Source organism: Anomalospiza imberbis, chromosome 3 (assembly GCF_031753505.1).
Source record: "Anomalospiza imberbis isolate Cuckoo-Finch-1a 21T00152 chromosome 3, ASM3175350v1, whole genome shotgun sequence".
Lineage (NCBI taxonomy): Eukaryota > Metazoa > Chordata > Aves > Passeriformes > Viduidae > Anomalospiza > Anomalospiza imberbis.
The window spans coordinates 58,532,848-58,553,829 of record NC_089683.1 but is presented as its reverse complement, the minus strand read 5'-3'; the positions used below and the strand labels follow the sequence as shown (position 1 = coordinate 58,553,829).

The following is a 20,982-nucleotide window of genomic DNA, read 5'->3' as shown; positions in this document are numbered from 1 at the left end:
ATTCTTTACCACAATAGAAGAGTAATTATGACCAGATAGTAAGATCTTAATCCCACACCTTTTTTAATACAGACAAAACTAGTAAAAATTACCTACAGGAAGAGGAGTGTCTGCTGACACAACCTTAATACACACTTGCAATGCCTGTCTTGTGATGAATGCATCTTGGTTTAAAAAAAGAAGAAAACATTTGAAAAAAATGTTCAAAACATTCATAAGCCTCTTCTAATTTTTCTCCCAAAAGAAAGACTTACTTCAATGCTGTAGGGAACAAGCTTTAAAAAAACTTGAAAGTCAGTTTTTTTCAGGGCTTACTTAAATTATATAGGTCAAAAATCACCTGAACTTTTTCAAATCAAATTGCTTCTTATTAATTTATTTAATTATTTTCTTTGGATAAATGGAGAAATATGTCAGTGCTCTTCCAAAACTAAAGCAAATACAGGGAATATTAGTAGTCAGATAATAGGTCCCATTCCTTTGTGAACATGGTAAGCATTAATGCTTCAGAAAATACAGATCTGCTGGGCTAAAAAAAAAAAAGGCATTAGAAAACCGTTATTCTTTCTTCTGGCTTAACATGCAAACCACTGATCAAGCATTGCTGTGAACTTCATGTGAAAATCTGCCTCCTTTGAAATAATTTAGAGACCCATGCTGGTAGCTTCTGTGGGGCTGGAACTCCACAGCTCATGCCAGGGACGGTCACAGGGTGGCAGGGGACGAGGCTAATGGGCCTGACAGGAGACTTCAAGTCTCACTGCAGACATCAGGAAATCATTCCACAATGCAACCTTACTTTAAATGTGTCACTCTCAGAGACTATTTCTTAATGTTATGAATGTATTATCTAGGCTGAGTGGACCTGAATTTGTAACACAATTTACTTAACTTTCAAATACGGTAAATCATGTTTTGTATGATATTTATTAATGTGGATGAAGAAAATGGGTTTTGTTCTTTAGTAATAAATCAAAAAGAAGTGCCAATAAAACCAACAAAACACAAAATGAAACTACATGTATTATCTCACAAAGAATTAGAAAATTATTGCAACCTTTTCCACCCTCTAAATCCCCAATCAACATATCATGCCTAAAAATTACATTTCATCCAGCCTTGAACACTTCCAGGGATGGAGGATCCACAACTTCTCTGTGCAACCTGTGCCTCACTACCCACACACAAAAAAAAAAAAATTCTAATATCTAATCTAAACCTGCTCTCTTTCCATTTGAATTCATTCCCCCCAAAATAATAAATAAATAATAAAATAATGTTACATTACAAAACAAAAAAGTAAATTGATTTCAATCCAGTTAGCCACAGGAGCATAAGAATTTATGCAAGATTTATTTCTGTCATCTCAAATGACTGATTTTATAAAAGCTTGAGTGTTTATTTCTTTATTTTACGGCAAGTCCATGAGAAACAATTCTTCAGAAGCAAATGAAATAAAAACATGTTTTGAGTCCCCAGACAGATACTAAAATTACCACTCTTACTTGAAAAACTGTTATTTTTCTTAAAATAGTGTGTTCAGTTTTACTGAGTGGGTCATCATTTGCTGTGATACTGTAGAAAGCCCACAAATGGTCAAGGCAAAAATAACTAAGTCGTCTTTACTGTTCTGCACAACCATACAAAATATATAATGGGAAGAGAAAACTAAAACCACAGAATCAAGTTTGAATGTGCTATTAAAACAGATTTATTGTCTATATTTCTTTTTAAAAAATCATGACATTCAACAGCACTCAGAAAGTAGTTACTACTAAGAGGTACTAACTCTTACTAAAACTACTAAGATGTAGTTTTGTACACCTCATCATCACTTCTCTGAAAATAAACACTTTAGTAGTTCAGCTATTTTCTGTACTGAATAAGAATTCTAAAATTTTCATTAACTCAGAAGAATTGCCACTGTGGATTAACTGCCCAAGGAATACAGCAGCTTTGCAGAAGAAAACTTTTCAAAACATCATGACCAAGGCCAACACTCAATTTTACCAAATATATTTATACGAAGCACATGACAGGACTCTGTGAGAAAGCCTTTGCTGCAAAAATGAAATTTTTGTTTTGTCATACGAGCAGACAAAAGAAACCAAGAGAAGGGGAAAAAATCTCTTGTTCCAAAATTGAGATAATCCTCTAACTTGCAGACCATTGTCTTGAAATTAAAGCCGTTATGTGTAAATATGCAGAGATGTCCCAGGTGCCAAAAAGAACAGCAGCAGAACAACCCCTACTGGATTTCATCCTTGTCACCTAGAGGTAAAACACAAGGAATGCCACTGAAGCAGACATCCAGTAACTTCTCAAAACTGTGAGCTGACCTTGGGTGACCCATGACTTCAATGCCTCTGCGCTGAAACTTGAGGGCATTGTTGATGCCCTCAAGTCATTTTCATAACTGAAGTATTAAGCTGCCCAGGGATTTTCTGTTTGCCATCTCCAGGCTGTTGGCTTGACTCTACCCTTTCCAATCAGCCTCTTTGTTGAAGTTCTAAAAATCAGCCCTGGTTGCTGTCTCTAGAATAGGAAACAAAAATAGAGATCTGTTTTCTATGGAGGTCCAGCAGGTAAGGAAGCAAACAGAAAATTTTACTTTGTTCCAGTGAAGAAACTGGATGTTTCTTTACTGCTCCTTTGGGGTTCTTGCCACGTCTTTGAGGCAGACACAGGGGAAGAAGTGGTGCTGATGGGAGTGAATCAGCCCTTCAAGGCGCGTAATGATTTCATAGTCAGGAAGAGCCAGGCTGGCAATGTCGAGGCCCAGCATCCGCGAGACCACCTCTCGGAAATCTGCCAGCTGCGACAGCAAACAGAAAGGAGTAAATCAAATAGGAAGCAAAGGGGATGTCAGGGAAAACATGTACATATAGGCATACATACAAACACAACACTGATAACTTGTGTTATCAGTGCTAAATATAGGCGTATCAGCTGTTGCTCAATACAGAGAGCAGAAGAGGACAGAAACAGCCCTTTGGGGCATACATCAAATCCCAAAACACAAACAGCTGAGATGTCAAGTATCTCAAACACAAAACAGTTTTCAAGTGTTTCTCTACTACATTTCACAGGCATATCTTCCCTTCGACTCCAAAAACTGAGGAAAATACACTTTTACTTGACCCAGATGACCAAAAACTATACAAACTGGAAACTCTGGTGGGCACTTCCCAGAGCAGAGGTTGTTGCTTGTCCTTGACCACTCTCTGCCACCTCTTCCCTCCACCCTGCACTTTCTTGAGAAAAAAGAAAGGAGGAAGTTGGAAGAAAGGTGGAAGTTTTTGGCACATCCTGTGGTCTGACTTTGATTTGAATCAGGATACAGCCCAAATTCAAGATGCAGCTTAAGAAAATGCTTGTTTTTCTTCTGTGCATAGCTGCTGAAAATGTCATAGGAATAGTATTTGGTAAAGTAATTAATTAAAGACTCCAGCTTTCTCTCTGCAGTTCCAAATGGATATACATCCACAAGTAGTTGTCATCACTGCTGATTTACTCTTCTCAAATCACAATATGTATCATTATCAGTCAAACTTCAAGGCCTCTTGAACAGACAATAAATTACACAGCCAAAATAACAAATGCCTTAATACTCCTCATCATCAACACATAAAAGAGGAAAATGTTACTTTTTGAGAAAATGTGATTTTATTGCTTTCTATTTGAATGCCAAATATGCTTTTATTGCTCTCTATTTGAATCCCCATTCCCAAGCATGAAAGAGACTCAAAATGCCACGAAATCATCACCACCATTAAGAATCTGGACTCATGTTCTAATGTGGCAACATCCTCACTCCAGCAATCATGGCAAGGGCTAAGGATATGGAGAAGATAGACAGTCCTGAAACGTCTCCAACCCCAAGAACACTGTGCAGAATTCTAAAGCAGTCAAATCTGTGAGGAAAGGGTTGGCAGCTTTCCAGAAAACAAGGTCTCAGTTTCCAAGACTTTGCCAAAGGCAGTTTATTTCAAACCCTGAGGAGCTGCCATCAATTCAGAAACACAAATATGGAAACCCATACAAAACAGAGCTGAGATCTGGAGTCCTCAGCACAGGACAGACATGGAACTGTTAGAACTATTCCCAAGGAGAGCTACAGAGATGATCAGAGGGCTGAAGAACTTCTTCTATGAAGTCAGGCTGAGAGAGCTGGGCTTGTTCAGCCTGGAGAAGAGAAGGCTGCAGGAAGACCATATAACAGTCTTCCAGGACATAAAGGGGCTTATCAAAAAAAAAAAAAAAAAAAAAAAAGAAGAGCAACACTTTTTTACACAATCATATACGGATAGAAAATAGAAAACAGGAGAAGGATTTTAAAATGAAAACACTTAGATTAGATATTAGGAAGAAGTTCTTTACTGGGAGCATGGTGAGACACTGGAACAGGTTTGCCCAGGGAGAACTTGTGCTGTTCCATCCCTGGAAGTGTTCAAGGTCAGGCTGAATGGGATTTTGAACAATCTGGTTTAGTGGAAGGTGTCCCTGCCCATGGGAGGTGTGTTGGAACTCGATCATCTTTAGGGTCCCTTCCAATCCAACCCATTCTACAATTCTGTGATTTGAGAATTCAATCCCAGCTACCTGTATTACCAAGGCAGTGAGATGTCTTGGGTCAAACACTGGAACAACACTATACCAAAACCCCAAAGTTCCCATATATTATATCCTTATACTAGTTCAGAAGGTCACTGATGCAGGGGTCTTGCAGTGTGCTAGGCAAACAATATTTAGCAGAAGAAAAAGATTTTTTTTAAAACATCTGGCTCACAGATAGGATAAGGAGGCAGCAAAGCTGGAATTTGTTTTCATACAGACTTTACATTGAATGATCAAGGCAGCTTTCTGCAAAGATCCAGCCTTTGGATGAAGGAGAGAAGTAATAAAGGATAAACATCACTAAAGACTCAAACACAAAGGTATGCTGCAGACAACAACACTCCTGCTAAATTTTCTTTGTACCTTCCATTCAGTGAGTAAAATTATCAGAAGTAAAAAACAGGAAATAAATGCAACTTAGAGCATTAACCCAAGACACTGGGGTTTGAGGAAGTAAAAAGCAGACACTATATTTTTTTTTCACACTGTAATTACAAGAGAGTAGAAGGTGTCTTATTTCAACAGAAAGAGAACAAAAAGAAAAGTCCAAATAATATTGCAACAGTATTCAAGGGGTTTGAAATCCCTTGGATTCAGACAGTAAAAAGTCAACATTTGAATTTATGCTTTTAGCACAATATTCAATGTATGACTCCATGGAATAATTTCCTGCATATAATTAACATCATCTTCTCTGTGTCGGATGCTTTGTTTCCTCATGAGATGTATGAAGAAATTAAATCTTCCTTTGAAATTTCTAACCTTTGTTATAAAACGAAACAGTGCTAAAGATTTCCAGGGGGAAAAAAGATTCTCATGTTGTTGGTCTTCTCTCCATGTAAATAAAAAGAACTTTTTCTAGACTAACTTTCTGAAATAGAATTCTTAATTTTCATCCAGAGTCATTGTTAAGGCAAACATATGCCATAAAATTTTTAGCTGGGAAATCTAATAAAGTTCTAGGTGTTTCTTGTACTCTCCAACATCCTTTGAATTTATGGCCTATACACAGTTACACAGTAAGACAGCCTCATTGAATCATTTAAGTTGGAAAAGACCTTTAAGATTATCAAGTTCAACTCCTAACCTGCATTGCCAAGTCCATCACTAGACCGTGTCTAGGTGTCTTTTAAATACCTTTAGGACTGGTGACTCAACCACTCCACTGGGCAACTTGTCCCACTGCCTGATTACGCTTTCAGTGAATAAATTTTGCCTAATGTCCAGTCTAAACTCCCTCCCCCACAGCACAACTTGAGGCTGCTTCCTTTCATCCTGTCACTTAGTCTTGTTGCATCTCTTACAACTGGCAAGGAGAAAGTGCAAGAGACAGAAGTGCAAGAAACAAAAGAAAACAGATGAGAAGTTGGTAAGTTTTATACCTAAGATATCTGGAAAAAGACATCTCTTAAGAAAGATACTAGGATTTTACAGCATTTTAATACTTCTCTAAAAGGTGATGTAATATTTTGTGATGAGCAAAGAAAATAATGTCTGTATTCATTATTCTCTTGCAAAACTTAACTTGCAGAATAGCTGTGCAATTATAACTGTCACTGTGGCTCAAAAGTGTGAGCTAAAATTTCCTTGTTTTTTAATGTTTGGAACAGTTCAAAGCACAGCTGGGTAGCTGCTCCACTACACCAATTTCCTACACTCTAAGGGACACCTAGCACTTGTCAAATACCTATACACCTACCTGTCTCTCTCTTTTTGCTAGTTCTGCAAGGGTTGTTTTAAGCACCTTCATCTCACTGGTAACTGCTTCTAACATATTTTTGTTTTTCTCTTTATCTTCAGTAGCTTTATGCTCCTTTAAAAGAAGTTCTGATTTGGCAGATCTAAGCTGTTTCTCAGCTTTTTCTTTCATTCTTTCCAATTCGTCTTGAGATTTACTGAGTTCCTCTATTGTTCTGCTCTGCTCCAAAGTTTTGATCTGCAATAAGATAAGGAAGTGTTAAATTTGCCATACTTTTTCATCTAACTTGAGCAAACAATAAAAATATCAGGAATGATCACGAATAAGCATTTTAGTGTGGTTTCTTTTGGGTTCTTCATTAAATCATCACATGTACATGTGAACTGAAAAGTTATTTAAGGATACTGGCCTATTTCAACAAAATTAACAAAAAGAATTTTCCTTCAAAGACAGTTAATTTTCCACAGGTTTTCTGAAAAGAAGTATCTGGACAGAAAAGAAAATCCACAGTGAGGGTTCACTCTCTTCCAGCTCCTGGAAAAATAGTACTAAAAAGAGTTGTCAAATGTTTTGCTGGTAAAAATGGTTCAGTGGGAACATGTGCATAGTTGTCTATTTCACTCCATCAGTCACAAGACACAAAGTCACATAAGATCAATCTTCCTTTCTCTTAGCGGTGGCAAGCTATCAATGGCTGCAAACTACTTGTATTCACCTAAGTAAAAGAAGGTAATGTATTACTATTGCAATGTAATGAAACATAGAAACAATTAAAATTTAGAATCTTGCCTGTTATATTCCCCCCATGCTTATCAGAAGAGATATGAATTGCTTCTATGAGCAACTCATAGGAAAATACGTGACAGTCATACCAACAGGAAATAAAGGGATGCATATATTGTATTTTTCTTATATTAGCCCGAAAATTTACATTGGGCTTTGCAGATGCTACTAGGCATAACGAGAAAATTTTTTAAAAACCCAAAACATTATAATATTATATTTGCTTTTGCCACTTAGATTTGAGCAGTTGTCCATGAACATATTTATTTAAATGAAGCCCAGCTGTATGCAACTGGAATAGAAAAATGGATAGAAGTAATCTTTTAACTCACCTTAAGTTCACTGGTTTCAGACAGCTTGGCTTTGAGATCAGTATTTGTTTGCCTTGCCAGATCAAGCTGCTTCTGTAGCCTCTCTATCATCTTATGTAACTTTCTGACAGTGAGATTGGCCTCATCCCTTTCCACAGCTAAGGCAGTCCTTACTTGCTTCTCTTCCTCCAGCTGGGTTATTTTCTGCCGCAGAAGGTTCATGTGCAGCTCTTTGCTTTCAAGCTTTTCTTTCTGAGCCTTCAACTTGATTTCCAAACACAAGGACGTTTGAAAAAATAAATGTGAAAGACCATGGTATTACATAATCACCAAATTAAATCCTCATGTTTATAACCTGAACTCCTTTTCCTCTCTTGAAAACTTTGTGAAGAAGTATCAACATATATACCCTAACTTGATACTCCTTGTATTACCAATTCATTGTGCTTTTCTATTGTTTTAAGCCTTAAACAGACCCAATTCCCATCTCTATACCAGTCTGACAAGCCTAAACCCAAAAGTTTTCCCTATGTCAGAACAGGATGACAGAGGGCTGCTTGAACAAATTTGAACAGACTTGTTCCTGTAGAATCAACTGAATGAAAGAACAGTTCCTGTTGGAAACACTGCAATCCTTGGTGAAGTACAACCAAGACCCTACTAGCTTCTAGAGAAGTTTGTGTAATGTGCATCCCTCCTTGGCAGATCCCTTTAGATTTAAATATTAATGGCAGTTGTTTACAGAACTATAAATGCATATTAAAAAGTAGACAAATATACAGATATAAACATCCGTAACTTCATAGTTTTTTCTTAAGAAGTTGTGAAAAGTGGTATCATGTTCAACCAGCTGATGGGTTTATTATTTCAATATGTAGCCTTTTTGTACAGTTTCCAAATATTCACTTATCTTCTTTTTATGTCATGGATATCTTTGAAATTCCTTGCACATATACAGTCTGCTGCTTCTACAGAAACATAGCCATATGTTTATCTTTGAATGGTATGTCTTTTTTGCATACCTTCCTTCTGAGGCTGTATGCCGCAGTCTTGTTCTCAACCACTGCATCCCCTTCCAGTTTCACCAACTGCTCTACCCGGGCCAGAATCACATCCATAGTCATATCAAATCCAACCTCTGCTGCTAGACTATCCAGCTTCATCTTCTCATTAAGTTGCTCCAGAAATTTCAGATACTAAGATGTGGGAAAGTGGGCAGAAGAACAATAAAATTTCATTAAAAGTCATGAAGTACGCTTTAAAAGCAATCCCAACTATAGAGGCAGCCAACAACATGTACAAGTACACTACAAGAAATAATACACTGAAAGGGTGTAATTGGGCACACTCCTGACACAACTGCAAATTCTTCCTATATCCTTTTTTAATCAACACTTACTTTGTCCATAAATGGCCTGGATCTACTGTATTTATCTTCTTAGCAAGAAAAATTGGAGTTTGCTTCTCTGCAGCAATAGGTAGGTCCCTGCTTCTGACTCCAGTTCTTGTCTGGAGCTCTGTTGATTTACATGGCCGTGCACTGGCAGGGAGAAGTCAGAATTGGCAGCTGTGTCCTAACTAATACTGCAAGTGCTGGGATTGCCCCGTGCTGTGAGCTCTCAAACAGAGGGAACTGGTACCAGTGATGCCGTGAATGACATACAACGTAGCCTGAGGAGATGCAGGAATGTTAACACAGTCAGCCTCCAGCCCTTCTTCGGAACAGCAAGGTTTAGAGATAAGTTACTGGTTTACAAATTGCTTTTAAGGTTATTTTAATTGCATCTCCATCTGGTTTACTGATGTGAACACATACAGATAATTAATAGTATTCAATCCAATTTTTCCTTCTTTCGTCCTGCCCTACCTGCTCTTTAAAAATTGCTTTAGTCTCTTGCTCTCAATTAGCTTCTCTTGCAAAATCCAGAACCCTCCTTCTCACTAAGAACTGTTTCCCTTCATTTCCTCTTACTTCTGGTGCAAACCATTATCTTTGCAAAGAACCAACAAAATAAATAAAAAGAAAAAAAAAAACAAACAAACAAAAAAAACCCCACCAATAAACCACTTTCACCATTTGTTCATTACGACATTACCATTGTTTTGGCTTCATGATATTTCTGCTTCAAAAAATTAAAAACAGCAGCAGAAGAGGAAAGCACTGCAGTTATTCATTGACAGAAAAAAAATTACAAAAAAAATCTCTTCATTGCAGCAAAATCTAGAGAATAATTTAAGAATCTAGGGCCACATGTTATTCACAGAGGAAGCAAAGCAGAAGGAACAGCTTCTTTTTCTGGTTCTGTCCCAATGTGATGCTTCATTCAAAAAAGTTATTTTATCATAATCTAAGTCAAAGCAAATAGCACAAAATTTTTGATTCCTCTAAGCATTAATCCTGGCCTGGCAACATGCTGCAACTTTGCTTTTTGTAGCTGTAGTGTTTGGCTTTCCAGGTACTATGTCATTTATCAACCTCTTTGGTACGTGAATGAGTTATAGGCTAACAGTGTGTTCATTCAAACAATTAGACAAAAAACCCTAGTAGTCATGATTGTCTAATAATACAAAAGAATGAAAGTCTACAAGATCTTGAAAAATTGCAGACCAGATAATGTTTTAGAGAAAGACATAGAGATGAGAGAAATTTTGACATCAAAGAATAATTGAAGGACTTCTGATGGGGTACTGGTTTTGGGGTGTAGCTTGGTTTTAGGAGTTTTTTTCGCTTGGTGTTTTTTTTTTTGGGGGGGGCGGGTTTTTTGTTTGTTTTGTTTCACAGTAATGGACTTGGAACTCAAAAGCTTAGCTACATCTTCCAACTGCAATTGTTGGTCAAAGAAAAGGTATTATTACTCCCTACATGATGTCTGACTTTGCTATTTCACATTACTTGCAGTGCTCCCATAGACTAATGCAATACAATGAGCTGAGTCTCTGCCTTTAGTGACTTCTATTCAAAAGTAAATAATGTGTGCAACTACTTTTTGTTTTTCAAGCTTCAAGCCATCTTGCATCAGGTCTCCAGTTAATAATTCCTCTTCCAAGTGCTTCAGTTGATTGTGGAAATTCTCAGAACATTTTTCAGCTTTCCTGCTCCTCTCTAGGGCTTCATGGTACAATCTGGTCTGATTTTCCAAAGCTTTAGTCGATTTAGCTAATTGCATTTCAAGCTGAGATACCATCTAGGGAGCAAGCAAACCAACAAAGCATATGGGGTTACATGGGAAATGCTAGAAAAATATTAAAGATAAATCAACAAATTATTAAAAATAGGGCAAATTATCTATCTTTAAAATATATGCATTTTAAAAAGTCAAAAAGAAAAATCTGTAACCACCAGCAAAAAATTGCAGAAGTGGAGACACCTAAAAGTGAACAGCAGATACTTTAAATAAGTCAAATGACTAAATGGTATTGCTGTATATTAAAAAATCAATTCAGATATTGTGTACAGATACAAAGTAATTCAGACAGAAAATTCCAAATTTGTGGGGACAGCAGCAATACCTGGCAGTCAGCTATCATTCCTTGAAATAAGCCAAAGAAATCACTATTCCATTGAGGAGGTGATTAGAAAAAGCATATAAGTTATTTAGAAAATACATGCAGCATGTAGGCGAGAATGTAGATATGGATAATTAAGTCTCAGTGGAGTGTTTCCCAACTGGTTACTGTTAAGCAGTGCTCAAAAGATTGTGCTTTAAAAAATATTAGTAATAGTAATTTCTGTAATCTAGCCAGAGCCACAGGATAAAAGGATAAAATCTCAAAACAAGGTACTAGAACAATTTTGAAAAAATTTCTAATTCTTCACTGTTAACTTTACAACACCTGCATATAATGTAATGGATTTTAAGCTGTAAACTATTTATAAGTTAAATGCTTTAAAGTATATGGTTACACTACTGCCAAATACTGAAAGGCAGTTCTATACACCAAGTTGCTTGTTTCGTTCTGTAGTCTTTTTACTGTCATATAATTTTTTGGTCACATAGTTAACTATAGTGCATTTGAAACTCAGTGTTCAGACACTCATCTCCAAGCAGCCTCTTAATTTTAAGCATCTTGTTGGTTCCTGTGTAATAAAATTAACAGTAAGTACACGGAGCTCTCATTAATTTTAATGGCACTGAAAGATTTCCAACTCAAACTGCAATTAAATGCAAACAGTTTGCCACCAGCTTGCCTAAAAACACTGAGAAATTACTAATACTCATGCAGTAGACAACACTAAACAATAATAAATCTGCAAGAACTCTCAAACATATTTTATGCTGTTTTGCATTTCACATCACCCACCAGGAACAAAAATTTCAGTAACTTATTCCCCCACAGATGTGCTACTGCCAGGGAACCTAAAGCCCCTTTATCAGGTTGCAGAGGGGGTTTTAGAGGCTTCAAAGATCCATAAACATGAGAAAGAGAAGGACTATACCACAGAAGCAGAGCAGAAGCTGTCATTTTATTATCCTGGGGCATCCTGGTGCAACTTTCATCCTTGGCTTAGGGACAACACACAAGGTAGGCATTTCCTAAAACAGCATTGCAGCCTTTTTACCCACCCATGCCTAATCCATCATCTTATAGAGGCTGCATTTTGGGTCCTGTAGTTCTGACCTCCACAACTTCTCATTCCTATGACTAATGCAGCTTGATCAGTCAACCTGCAAAATAAAAACCCCTTTCCTGCTTTTTGTTTTAATGTGGCTACTGGATAATTTCAGACTACAACCATTTTACATGTGACACAAAGCAAGGTCTGAGTGTGGATCTGCAGGAGGGTAGGACGGCTCTGCAGAGGGATCTGGGCAGGCTGGATCAATGGGCTTATGCCAATGTATGAAGTTGAACAAGGCAAAGTGCCAGTTTCAAGTGCCAGGTCCTGCCCTTGGGTCACAACATTGCTGCAGGCTGGGCAGAGTGGCTGAGAAGCTGTGTGGTGGAAAAGGATGTGTGGGTGCTGGTCAACAGCTGGCTGAAACTGAGTCAACAATGTGCCCAGGTAGGCAAGAAGACCAATGTCACAGGTTTTTGGTTTTGTTTTTTTTTAAGTACTTCACCAAAATGCACAGAATATTTTCAAGAACTATTTCCAGCCTTGGACAAAATACAAAACCATTTGCTGTCATTAAAAACTATCACATAGGCAGGAGATGCTAGAATTTCAAAATCTGGCAAGAATATTAGAGCTGGATTTCAGTGGCTCACTGAAAGCAGCTTTGGATTTAGTATGTGACTTTTAATTATATAAATAGTCATCACTGACAAAATTAATAAATAGTAAGCAAGCAAGTGAGAAACTTCAGTGCAGTGTCAGGATATTGACATTGGTCAGGCTGCATTCTGATTCACCTTTCTCCTGAGCTGTCCCTTCTCTATCTATACATTCAAACACACCTTTGCAAACCACCAGCCCAAATGTCTCAAGCCACAGCCTTCCTTTTACCTTCTTTGTATGCTGAATAGTGTTTAGCTGTAAGTGTAAAAACACATCTTTATTTTTAGGTGTAGGTTTTGAGGATTGGAGGGAAAGAAGTTGCCTATGGCAACTCATCAATTATATTTGCTTTGAGGAAGAAGTCAGTTCTTGAAGTCACCATTGTAGCAGCAAATCCATACTTGTTCACAGGTTTTACTAAATCATAGCAACCAGCCACCTTTGATGTCTGCTGGCACAGAAACCAAATTTCAATGTTGTAACTGAAAGACCATTCCAAATCTTTTCTTCTTAACATCATCCATTATTAATTTAATTTCTGAATTCTTCCTGCTTAGTAAAACATAGATGCTTTTCCCCTATAAATACACACATTGGGCAAGTGTGGTAGTTGCTGACTTACTATTTCTTTATTCTCCTCTTTGCAATTTATTTCTTGGATCCTCTCCAAAATGGCCTTCTCAGAAGGTTTAACTATTGCAGATTCACAGCTGAGCAGGGTAGCAATTTCTTCTTTAAAAGCCTCTAAAGAGCTCTGAGCAATCCTGGCCTCTTCTCTGCTACTCTTCAAGTTTGCGTCTAACTCACTGGAAGATTTCTTCAGATTGTGCAGCTCCTGCTTTGAGGTGTCCAAAGCTTTCTGGTTAACAGTCAGTTTCTCTTGGAGGTTTCTGATCTCCATCTCTAAACTCTGCCTCTTTATTATAGCACTGTCAAGATCCTAAAGTGCATGAAAAAATTAAACAAGGTTTTTAAAATCAGTTAGAAACCCTCTCCACAACACACAAATTAAGGAATAACTCAGGAGCAGGTACTGCAGACAGAGAAACTAGGAGCCATATTCCTCATATTTGCTCAACATCAGGGTCTCATCGGGGAACTGCCACTGAAATTGATGAAAACCTGAAGTCTGCTGTTATCACACTAAAGCCTAACCTCTTATATTGGTTTGCAAAAAGGAATACATAAATAAAATTTCCAGGTGAATGAAACCAAATTTTTTATTGTAAAACTATTGAAATCTTACTTTTCCATCCAGATAATACTGCCTGAAAAACAAGCAGTGAAAAAGATGTATCACAAATAAAGCCAAAGTACTACAACTGAGAGGGGAAGGGTAGGATAGAACAGAATATTTCAGTTGGAAGGGAGTTGCAGTGATGATCAACTCCAACTGCCTGACAATTCAGAGCTGACCAAAACTATAGACATAATCTTCCTGAATACGGTGATAAGAGGTGATTTCTGAGATCAGTTTATCTGAATGCAACAAAAATTCCTGAGATTATTTATTCACAGAAATGAGAAGTGGGGGACCAGACAAATCAAGGCTTGATTGGGAAGGAATAAAATATAGCCAATACATATGTATCTATATCAGTTGTATATAGATACTGACATAATTGGTCAGAGCAGACAGAAAGAATTATGCATCCTGACCCATGACACCAAAACAAATTATGACAGAAAAAAATAAATATAAATAACCATCTAAACATAAAGAAGTATAGTATTGTGTGCCTCTCCTTTCCTCACAATACCAAGAGTGCTTACACATACATATACAAGAAAAATATTTGCAGCAAGACCAACTAAAAGTACAGCAAAGACTAGGTCTTCATTTCTCAGGGCATTTTCTAATTGGTAAGAACAAATGGGAAAGAATATTATTTCACACATGAGACAAAAGGAAAGAATAACATTTCACCCATGACACAAAATTACTAGAGGATTCTTCTGGAGGTCTCAGTGGTAAGTAGAAGCTCAGTAAGTGGACTGATATGAGTTAAGATTGTGCACACTGGAGTTAAAGAACTGTTCCAGGAGCAGTTATGAATGTGGTGGTTACTCAAGGGTCTGTCTGGGTCTGCGTGTGCTTGCAGAGTGGAGCATAATATGTCATTTGTATTAATGGAATACCTGCCAATCAAGCAGTTAAATCTGGGAACAATTCTGTAGATCAGCAGGGAGTGTGGCCAAAAAAAAAGGAGTTTGGAGGGCACTTTTAGGAAATAAAATATAAAAAATATGATACTAAAAATACTAAAATTTTAATAGCTATGAAAAGGCAAACATGCAAAGACATAAATAAAAGCAACCCCTGCCATTTAGGAATTATTTGTTATTACACATTTCTGAAGTAATTTTAGAATTGTTTTAGAAACAAATGTTGGCCTGATTCCTTGCCGATTTCTCTTTTTTAATCTAGACAAGTCCTATTAATAGAAAATTCCCACCTGCACTCAGAACTACATTATGGTAATTACAGCAAAGAATAAAGAGTCATTTATTTCAATTACAGTTTTCAGCAGTGTGTATTTTTCCTTTCAGAAAGGCAGTGCTAAAATGGTTTGCCAGTACCAGGGATCTTACCTAATCACCAGCTTGTAAAATTGTGAACATCTGAAAACAAACATAGTTTATTAAAAAGATCAAGGTCTAAAATAAAGAAGTACAAGCCACCAAACAGTGGCTGGGAAACTGCCTGGCATCAAAGCACCTGGGGTGCTGATTGACAGCAGCTGAGCATGAGCCAGCTGTGCCCAGGTGGCCAAGAAGGCCAATGGCATCCTGGCCTGGATCAGCAATAGTGTGGCCAGCAGGAGCAGGGCAGGGATTGTCCCCCCGTACTCTGCACCTCGAGCGCTATGTCCAGTTCTGGGCCCCTCACTCCAAGAAGGACATTGAGGTACTCTGGTGTCCAGAGAAGGACAACGGAGCTGGTGAAGGGTCTGGAGCACATGTCTGATGAGGAGGATCTGTAGGAGCTGGGGGTGTTTAAACTGGAGGAGGCTCAAGGGAGACCTTATCACTCTCACTGCCGGAAAGGAGGCTGGAGCCAGGTAGGGGTCGATTTCTTCTCCCAGTTAAGAAACATAGGAAATGGCCTTGAATTGTGGCAAAGGAGGTTTAGATTGGATATTAGGAAAATATTCTTCATCAAAAGATCTGTGAAGCACTAGAACAGGCTGCCCAGGGAAATAAGTGGTGGAGGCACCACCCCTGGATATATACTTAGGGATATACAGGATATTAGGATACAGGATACTGTACACAGGATACTTAGGGACATGGTTTAATGGTGGGTTTGGCAGTGCTGGGTTAACAGTTGGACTCCATGAACTTACAGGTCTTTTCCAACCTAAATTCTATGATTTTATTAATACTGACACCCCAGTCAGCAGCATGCTCTCAATAGACTGAAGTCAACTACATATACATATACAAAAAAGACCCCACATTACATTAACATTAATAATAAGGTATTAAAAGAATGCAGGTATTATCTAGATCAATTCTTACACCAGCTACACCTCCAGTTACTACTGTTATACCATAAGGATTGTAAACTAGTTTCCTCTTATCTCCTATCTTCTCAAATGATTCAATCTGGAAATAATCTGTGATGCCTGCTGAAACCTGTCTCTAATATGTATTTTCTTAATGACATCTTAAAAACAAACAAACAAAAAAATCCAGGTTCTGAGAAACTTCTTGTATTTATCTGTTGGTACAAGAAAAACCTAAAATCATTTATCATTTGGCTGTCTGTCCTACGATCTAAGTATTTGGGTATATTCAAAATGTAGCCATGTTTCTCAAGTCCAATCAAATTCCTTAAATAAGGTTTTCATATTTTAATTAACTCTTTTCATAAAATTGATTTATTTTAATATGTTTATATTAGTTAGAAACTACTTAGATCTATTTTGTTCATTAACATAACAATATAAGCCAATATTGAATACTGAAGAGTATTTTCTTGGTTAATTTTGCATCAGTAGTAAATGCAGACGTATTTGTATTAATTAAAATAGCTTGCGTACATTTCAACTATGTTCTTTAAAGATTTTGCATGGTACACATCTTTGCAAAACAAATGTTTAAAATAACACTTCAGAGGGAAATCACAAATATTTCCAGGCTGAACCATCAGCAAAGATGTGAAACAGAGCAAGACAGTTTACTAGTTCTTGTGGCTCATCTGTGGCAATGCTGTATTTAAATTAATGCAGAAGAATATATGCATTCTCTTCTATATCTTAGATAAATACCATAGAGGAATTTATTAAATATTAAAAAGAAATTTGGTTAGAGTAAGTAAGACATTTTAGAGGACCTACAGACACTCTCAAAGAATTTTATCATTCTCTAATTATTATTATCATAATCAATAGTCACTCTCTGGAAATAAAGAAAGAAAGTTCAGGTATTCTGATTCTCAGCCTAGAAATCTGGGCAGGATTTAAACATTGTTTTTCATCAAATGCAAATTTGATATCCAATGCAGCCATAATAAAGGTATGCACAATATTTACAGATTTCCAGGAGCAAAATCTTGCAATATCCCATCAGAAACATGAGAAATTCAGAAATAAATAGAAGAATATATTCAGAAATAAATAAAAATAATAGATTAGGAAAAAACCAGCTTCTTGAATTCCTTTTTTTACTTTTATTAGTTTCAGGAATTATTGGCTTTTATTCTTTGCTGCTTGATATTGTCATGCAGTGAGACTGAGAGGGGAACAGATAAAATGATTGTTCACTTGTAAATGTTCCTCAAATGGAGCCCAGCTAACTGCAACAAATACTCAAGTATCAAACATGCTAAAGAATACTTTAAATATATTAACCTTAAATGTAATTAACTGGCTTTCATTTTATTCAGTAAGAATTTTTGAATAAAGGCAGCTACTTCCTCCTGGGACATTAAAATAAAGCACCTGATCAAGAGAAGAAATTCATAGAATTCCTAAGGAATGGGAGTGGAGAACTACCTGGCAATTAAAACAGGCAATTAAAAAAAATTCAGAGGGGTGGCAGGAAACAGTGTGGTGGCCAAATCTTGGTGGAGATGACTGACAGAACAGTGTGATGGTCTCTATAGACTTAGGAAGAATTTAAAGAGAAAATTGGGGGAAATGGGCTGCCATCTCCATCTGAAGATGGCCAAAATATTTGGCCCTGAGAGCTGTTGGCACAGGCAGGCAAGAGTCACTTGTTGGGTAAATTCAGCTACAGGCAATTCCATTAATTAAGTCCAGAAAACAGCCCAGAAAGACATAGCCAAGTCTGAGTCTTCTGGCACAGGAACAGTATGGATTTCTGCTTCTCACCTTGACAGGGGAACATGTCACAACACATGCAGCTCCGTTCATGCGCTTAAACTGTGCAGCATGAAGTACGCGGTGAAGTCAGACTGACTTATGCCACTGGGGCCCCTCCTGTAACCAAGCCAGACACCCATCAAGGGAACAGGGGATCCCACACTACACACGTGAGGATGTATTTTTTTGGGTTTTTTTACTTTCTTTTTCAATACTGAACTTCTTCATATTCTTTTGTGAACACAAAACCTTCTCAACAAATTTACTCAGTGTCTGCAAATGTAAGTCGCTAAACTGAAATTGCACTGGAGGAATCTGCAGCCTCTATGCAGATGGGGCTTTTCAAAGGCAATGCTTTTGAAAGGCAATGCTAATAATTTAGAAAGATATTTCTCTAAAATTGGTTAAATAAATTATGTATTTGGCACATGCAAAATAACGATAGGAAAATATTTTTCAGAAAATAGCTCAACTTGGTAAATGTTTTGGCAGTCAAAGCAATCTTGAAAAACAAACCACAAATGGAGCCCTGATCTTGGTTTAAAACATCTCCTGATTCTGGCTTACTGAGAAAACTACACTCTGTTCTTCCTCATACACCTGTGTTTGAAGTGAAGCATGAAAACAAAATGTTCTCAAAAAGGACCTGTTTAAGCTTTTGGTGCAGGCTCTCTCAGTTCCATTGAGTCTTAGAAAATTGTACACAGCTTGGTAAGAACTATTTTCAGCAGTAAGAAAAATTTATTACCCTTGTGGTACTTACATTTATCTTCCCCACAAATTCTTTCTTTTCCAGAGCAGGCTGCCAGCTATTTCTCATCTCCTAAGTATTTTGCTTACAACCAAATCAGAACACTATATCCTTTAAAGTGTATGGTGGGTGTCTCTTCTTCAGGAAAAGAGGAATGCCAGGGGTGGGGAAAATGCTGTATTACTTTGGAAAACTCATTTGCACAAGGTTGTCTTTATGTTAAAAATTCCTACAAACTCAATCTCACACCACTCAGCTACGTATTTAGCAGTCTAAGTTTCTTCTCTTATTTTCTCACATTCTGGCCACCAGCTTTAACTGCACCGTTTCATCTGCAGGAAATCTTCGTTCTGGCTTCACTAAACTGCTTCCTTTCCACAGACATCACTCAAAGTGCAAAGCAATAAGGAAAATTGCTACAGAAATGCACTTTGCTCATCCATCCTTTCAAATATACAAACTCTTAATGGGGAGTTCTCCTGGAGCAATTCAATCCTTAAATCACATCCATTTCCTTCACAAATCATAGCTAGGGGAATTTGAAATACTTGACTTACAACTTAACTTGCATTTCTCATCTGACCATCCTTCCTGCTGCACAGATTTCCTCTAAGTCTTCCCAACAGTGAAACTTCTTGCTTTCCTGTAAGAGCCATCCTATTGCTACAGCTTTTGGGCTATGAGTCAATGGTTATGAAATACAAATTTATAACGCAGTGAAAAGATAATTTAGCGCGTATGGAAGCCAAGACACTTAACCTGCCAGTGCTTTAAGAGAAAGAATAGTGTCCAATTAATTCCTTTCAATTTCTCATTAGAATTTTTGTAAAACTGAGTCGAAAAATTCTCAGAAAACTTGCAGTATCAAATAAATATTATTTTAGAAATATTATTTTTTCACCACTTCATACTTGTGCCTCAGATATTAACAATATACACATTCATTTATTTACATGTTTGTGCAAGCACAAAGGTTACAACACTAAGAAGAAAACAAAACCAGAAATGTGCAAACAGCATTGAAAGCCATCAAATCTACCTCAGATCTATTTTACAAAATGTTATTGTTTAATCTTCGTATCTCAGTTTCAAAAAGTTGAAAATAACCTTAGAAAATGTCCTTTTTAGGAAGTCCCTAATAAACATAATTTTTCAGAAGCATTTTTTCTCATGCAATTCCTATTGAAAATTAATTTGAAATTGCAAGAAAACATTTGAAAACCAGTCAAGCATACAAGCCATGCAATTATGTACCTTACTAAGTTTATCCATGTCTTGGTAATATCCTGCTGCCTTTTTCTGCTCCTTGGCCACTTCTGAAACTAGTCTCATGATAGTTTCTCTATTAGCTTTAGACTCCATCTCATGGACATTCACAGCTTCTTGAAGAGCAGAAACCTGGTCTTTTAATGTCACATTTTCTTTGCGTATTTCAGAGACCTTGAGAAATAAATCAAATATTAGTAGCTTCTTAAAAGCGCTTTAAAATTAAAAATATTCATCCCAGTTATACCTGCACCTAATCATGCCAAGAGAGACTCGGTGTTTCTGGTGACCCCTGGGTCAGACCTATAATTGCACTTTACTGCTCCTTTAGAAAAAGAGTAGAAAGACAGTTAAAATCACAGAATTATATTCTCATTATAAACCCCCACCTTAGCATAACGTGATTCAGATTTACTCCCACACAGACTTTATGATGTATTAAACAGGTGGAGAGCTGCTGCTGCTGCTGCATATCCGTGCTTGACGTGAGGCAGGTCAGAAAACAGACCACTCAGCTCCTTCATGTGAAAAGCAAACCTTTCCAGCCTGGCTTTTTAAGATGTATGCCTTTCATTTGGAACAAGAAAGCTGAAATTCATGCTCAAAACTTTTTAAGCACCAGAGGTTTGAATTAGTAACAGATATTTCATAAGTACATTCAAGGACAGGGCCAAATACCTGGTGTGCTGCCATTATGAGCAGCCAACTCCTTGGAAAAAGGAGTCCTTTCCAGGAAGATTCTAGGGCTGTTTTGGTGTGCTATGCTATTTCCAATCAGTGGAATAGATGAATGGGTGCACTTCAAAGAGTGAGCAAAAAATGTACCCTGATTCCTACTGGCAAGACGTTTATAAAGACTAAAACAGATCAATTCTGTCTTAAATAAAACCATCATGTGGAAAAGAAGCTAAATAGATGTGCCAAGACCCCAGAAAAACTAGTTGCTAAGGTTTCCTAAGGCACAGCTTTCAGCACAAATTAGATTTCCCAACTAGATTTATTAC

At 37.2% G+C, this 20,982-nt stretch overlaps 1 protein-coding gene and 1 long non-coding RNA gene across 3 annotated transcripts in view; one reads left to right on the top strand and one right to left on the bottom strand.

Annotated features, from left to right (window-relative positions):
- Window positions 1–1,810: 1,810 nt before the first annotated feature.
- Window positions 1,811–20,982, bottom strand: part of CCDC170 (coiled-coil domain containing 170) — a 34,093-nt gene continuing 14,921 nt past the window's right edge. The window contains exons 6-12 of one of the 2 annotated variants that reach the window (XM_068184598.1): window positions 19,967–20,152; window positions 13,224–13,571; window positions 10,395–10,595; window positions 8,433–8,606; window positions 7,432–7,674; window positions 6,317–6,553; window positions 1,811–2,815 (exon numbers count right to left, since the gene is read on the bottom strand). In XM_068184598.1, coding sequence (XP_068040699.1) covers window positions 2,642–2,815; window positions 6,317–6,553; window positions 7,432–7,674; window positions 8,433–8,606; window positions 10,395–10,595; window positions 13,224–13,571; window positions 19,967–20,152 — 1,563 coding nt within the window. In that variant the 3' untranslated portion in view covers window positions 1,811–2,641. The remainder of the gene's footprint in view (window positions 2,816–6,316; window positions 6,554–7,431; window positions 7,675–8,432; window positions 8,607–10,394; window positions 10,596–13,223; window positions 13,572–19,966; window positions 20,153–20,982) is intronic. The other variant, XM_068184599.1, reaches the window with a different exon arrangement.
- On the top strand, window positions 5,637–14,539 carry LOC137470858 (uncharacterized). Its single transcript, XR_010997274.1, has 3 exons — window positions 5,637–5,986; window positions 12,919–12,992; window positions 14,480–14,539. It is a non-coding gene; the product is annotated as an uncharacterized lncRNA (long non-coding RNA).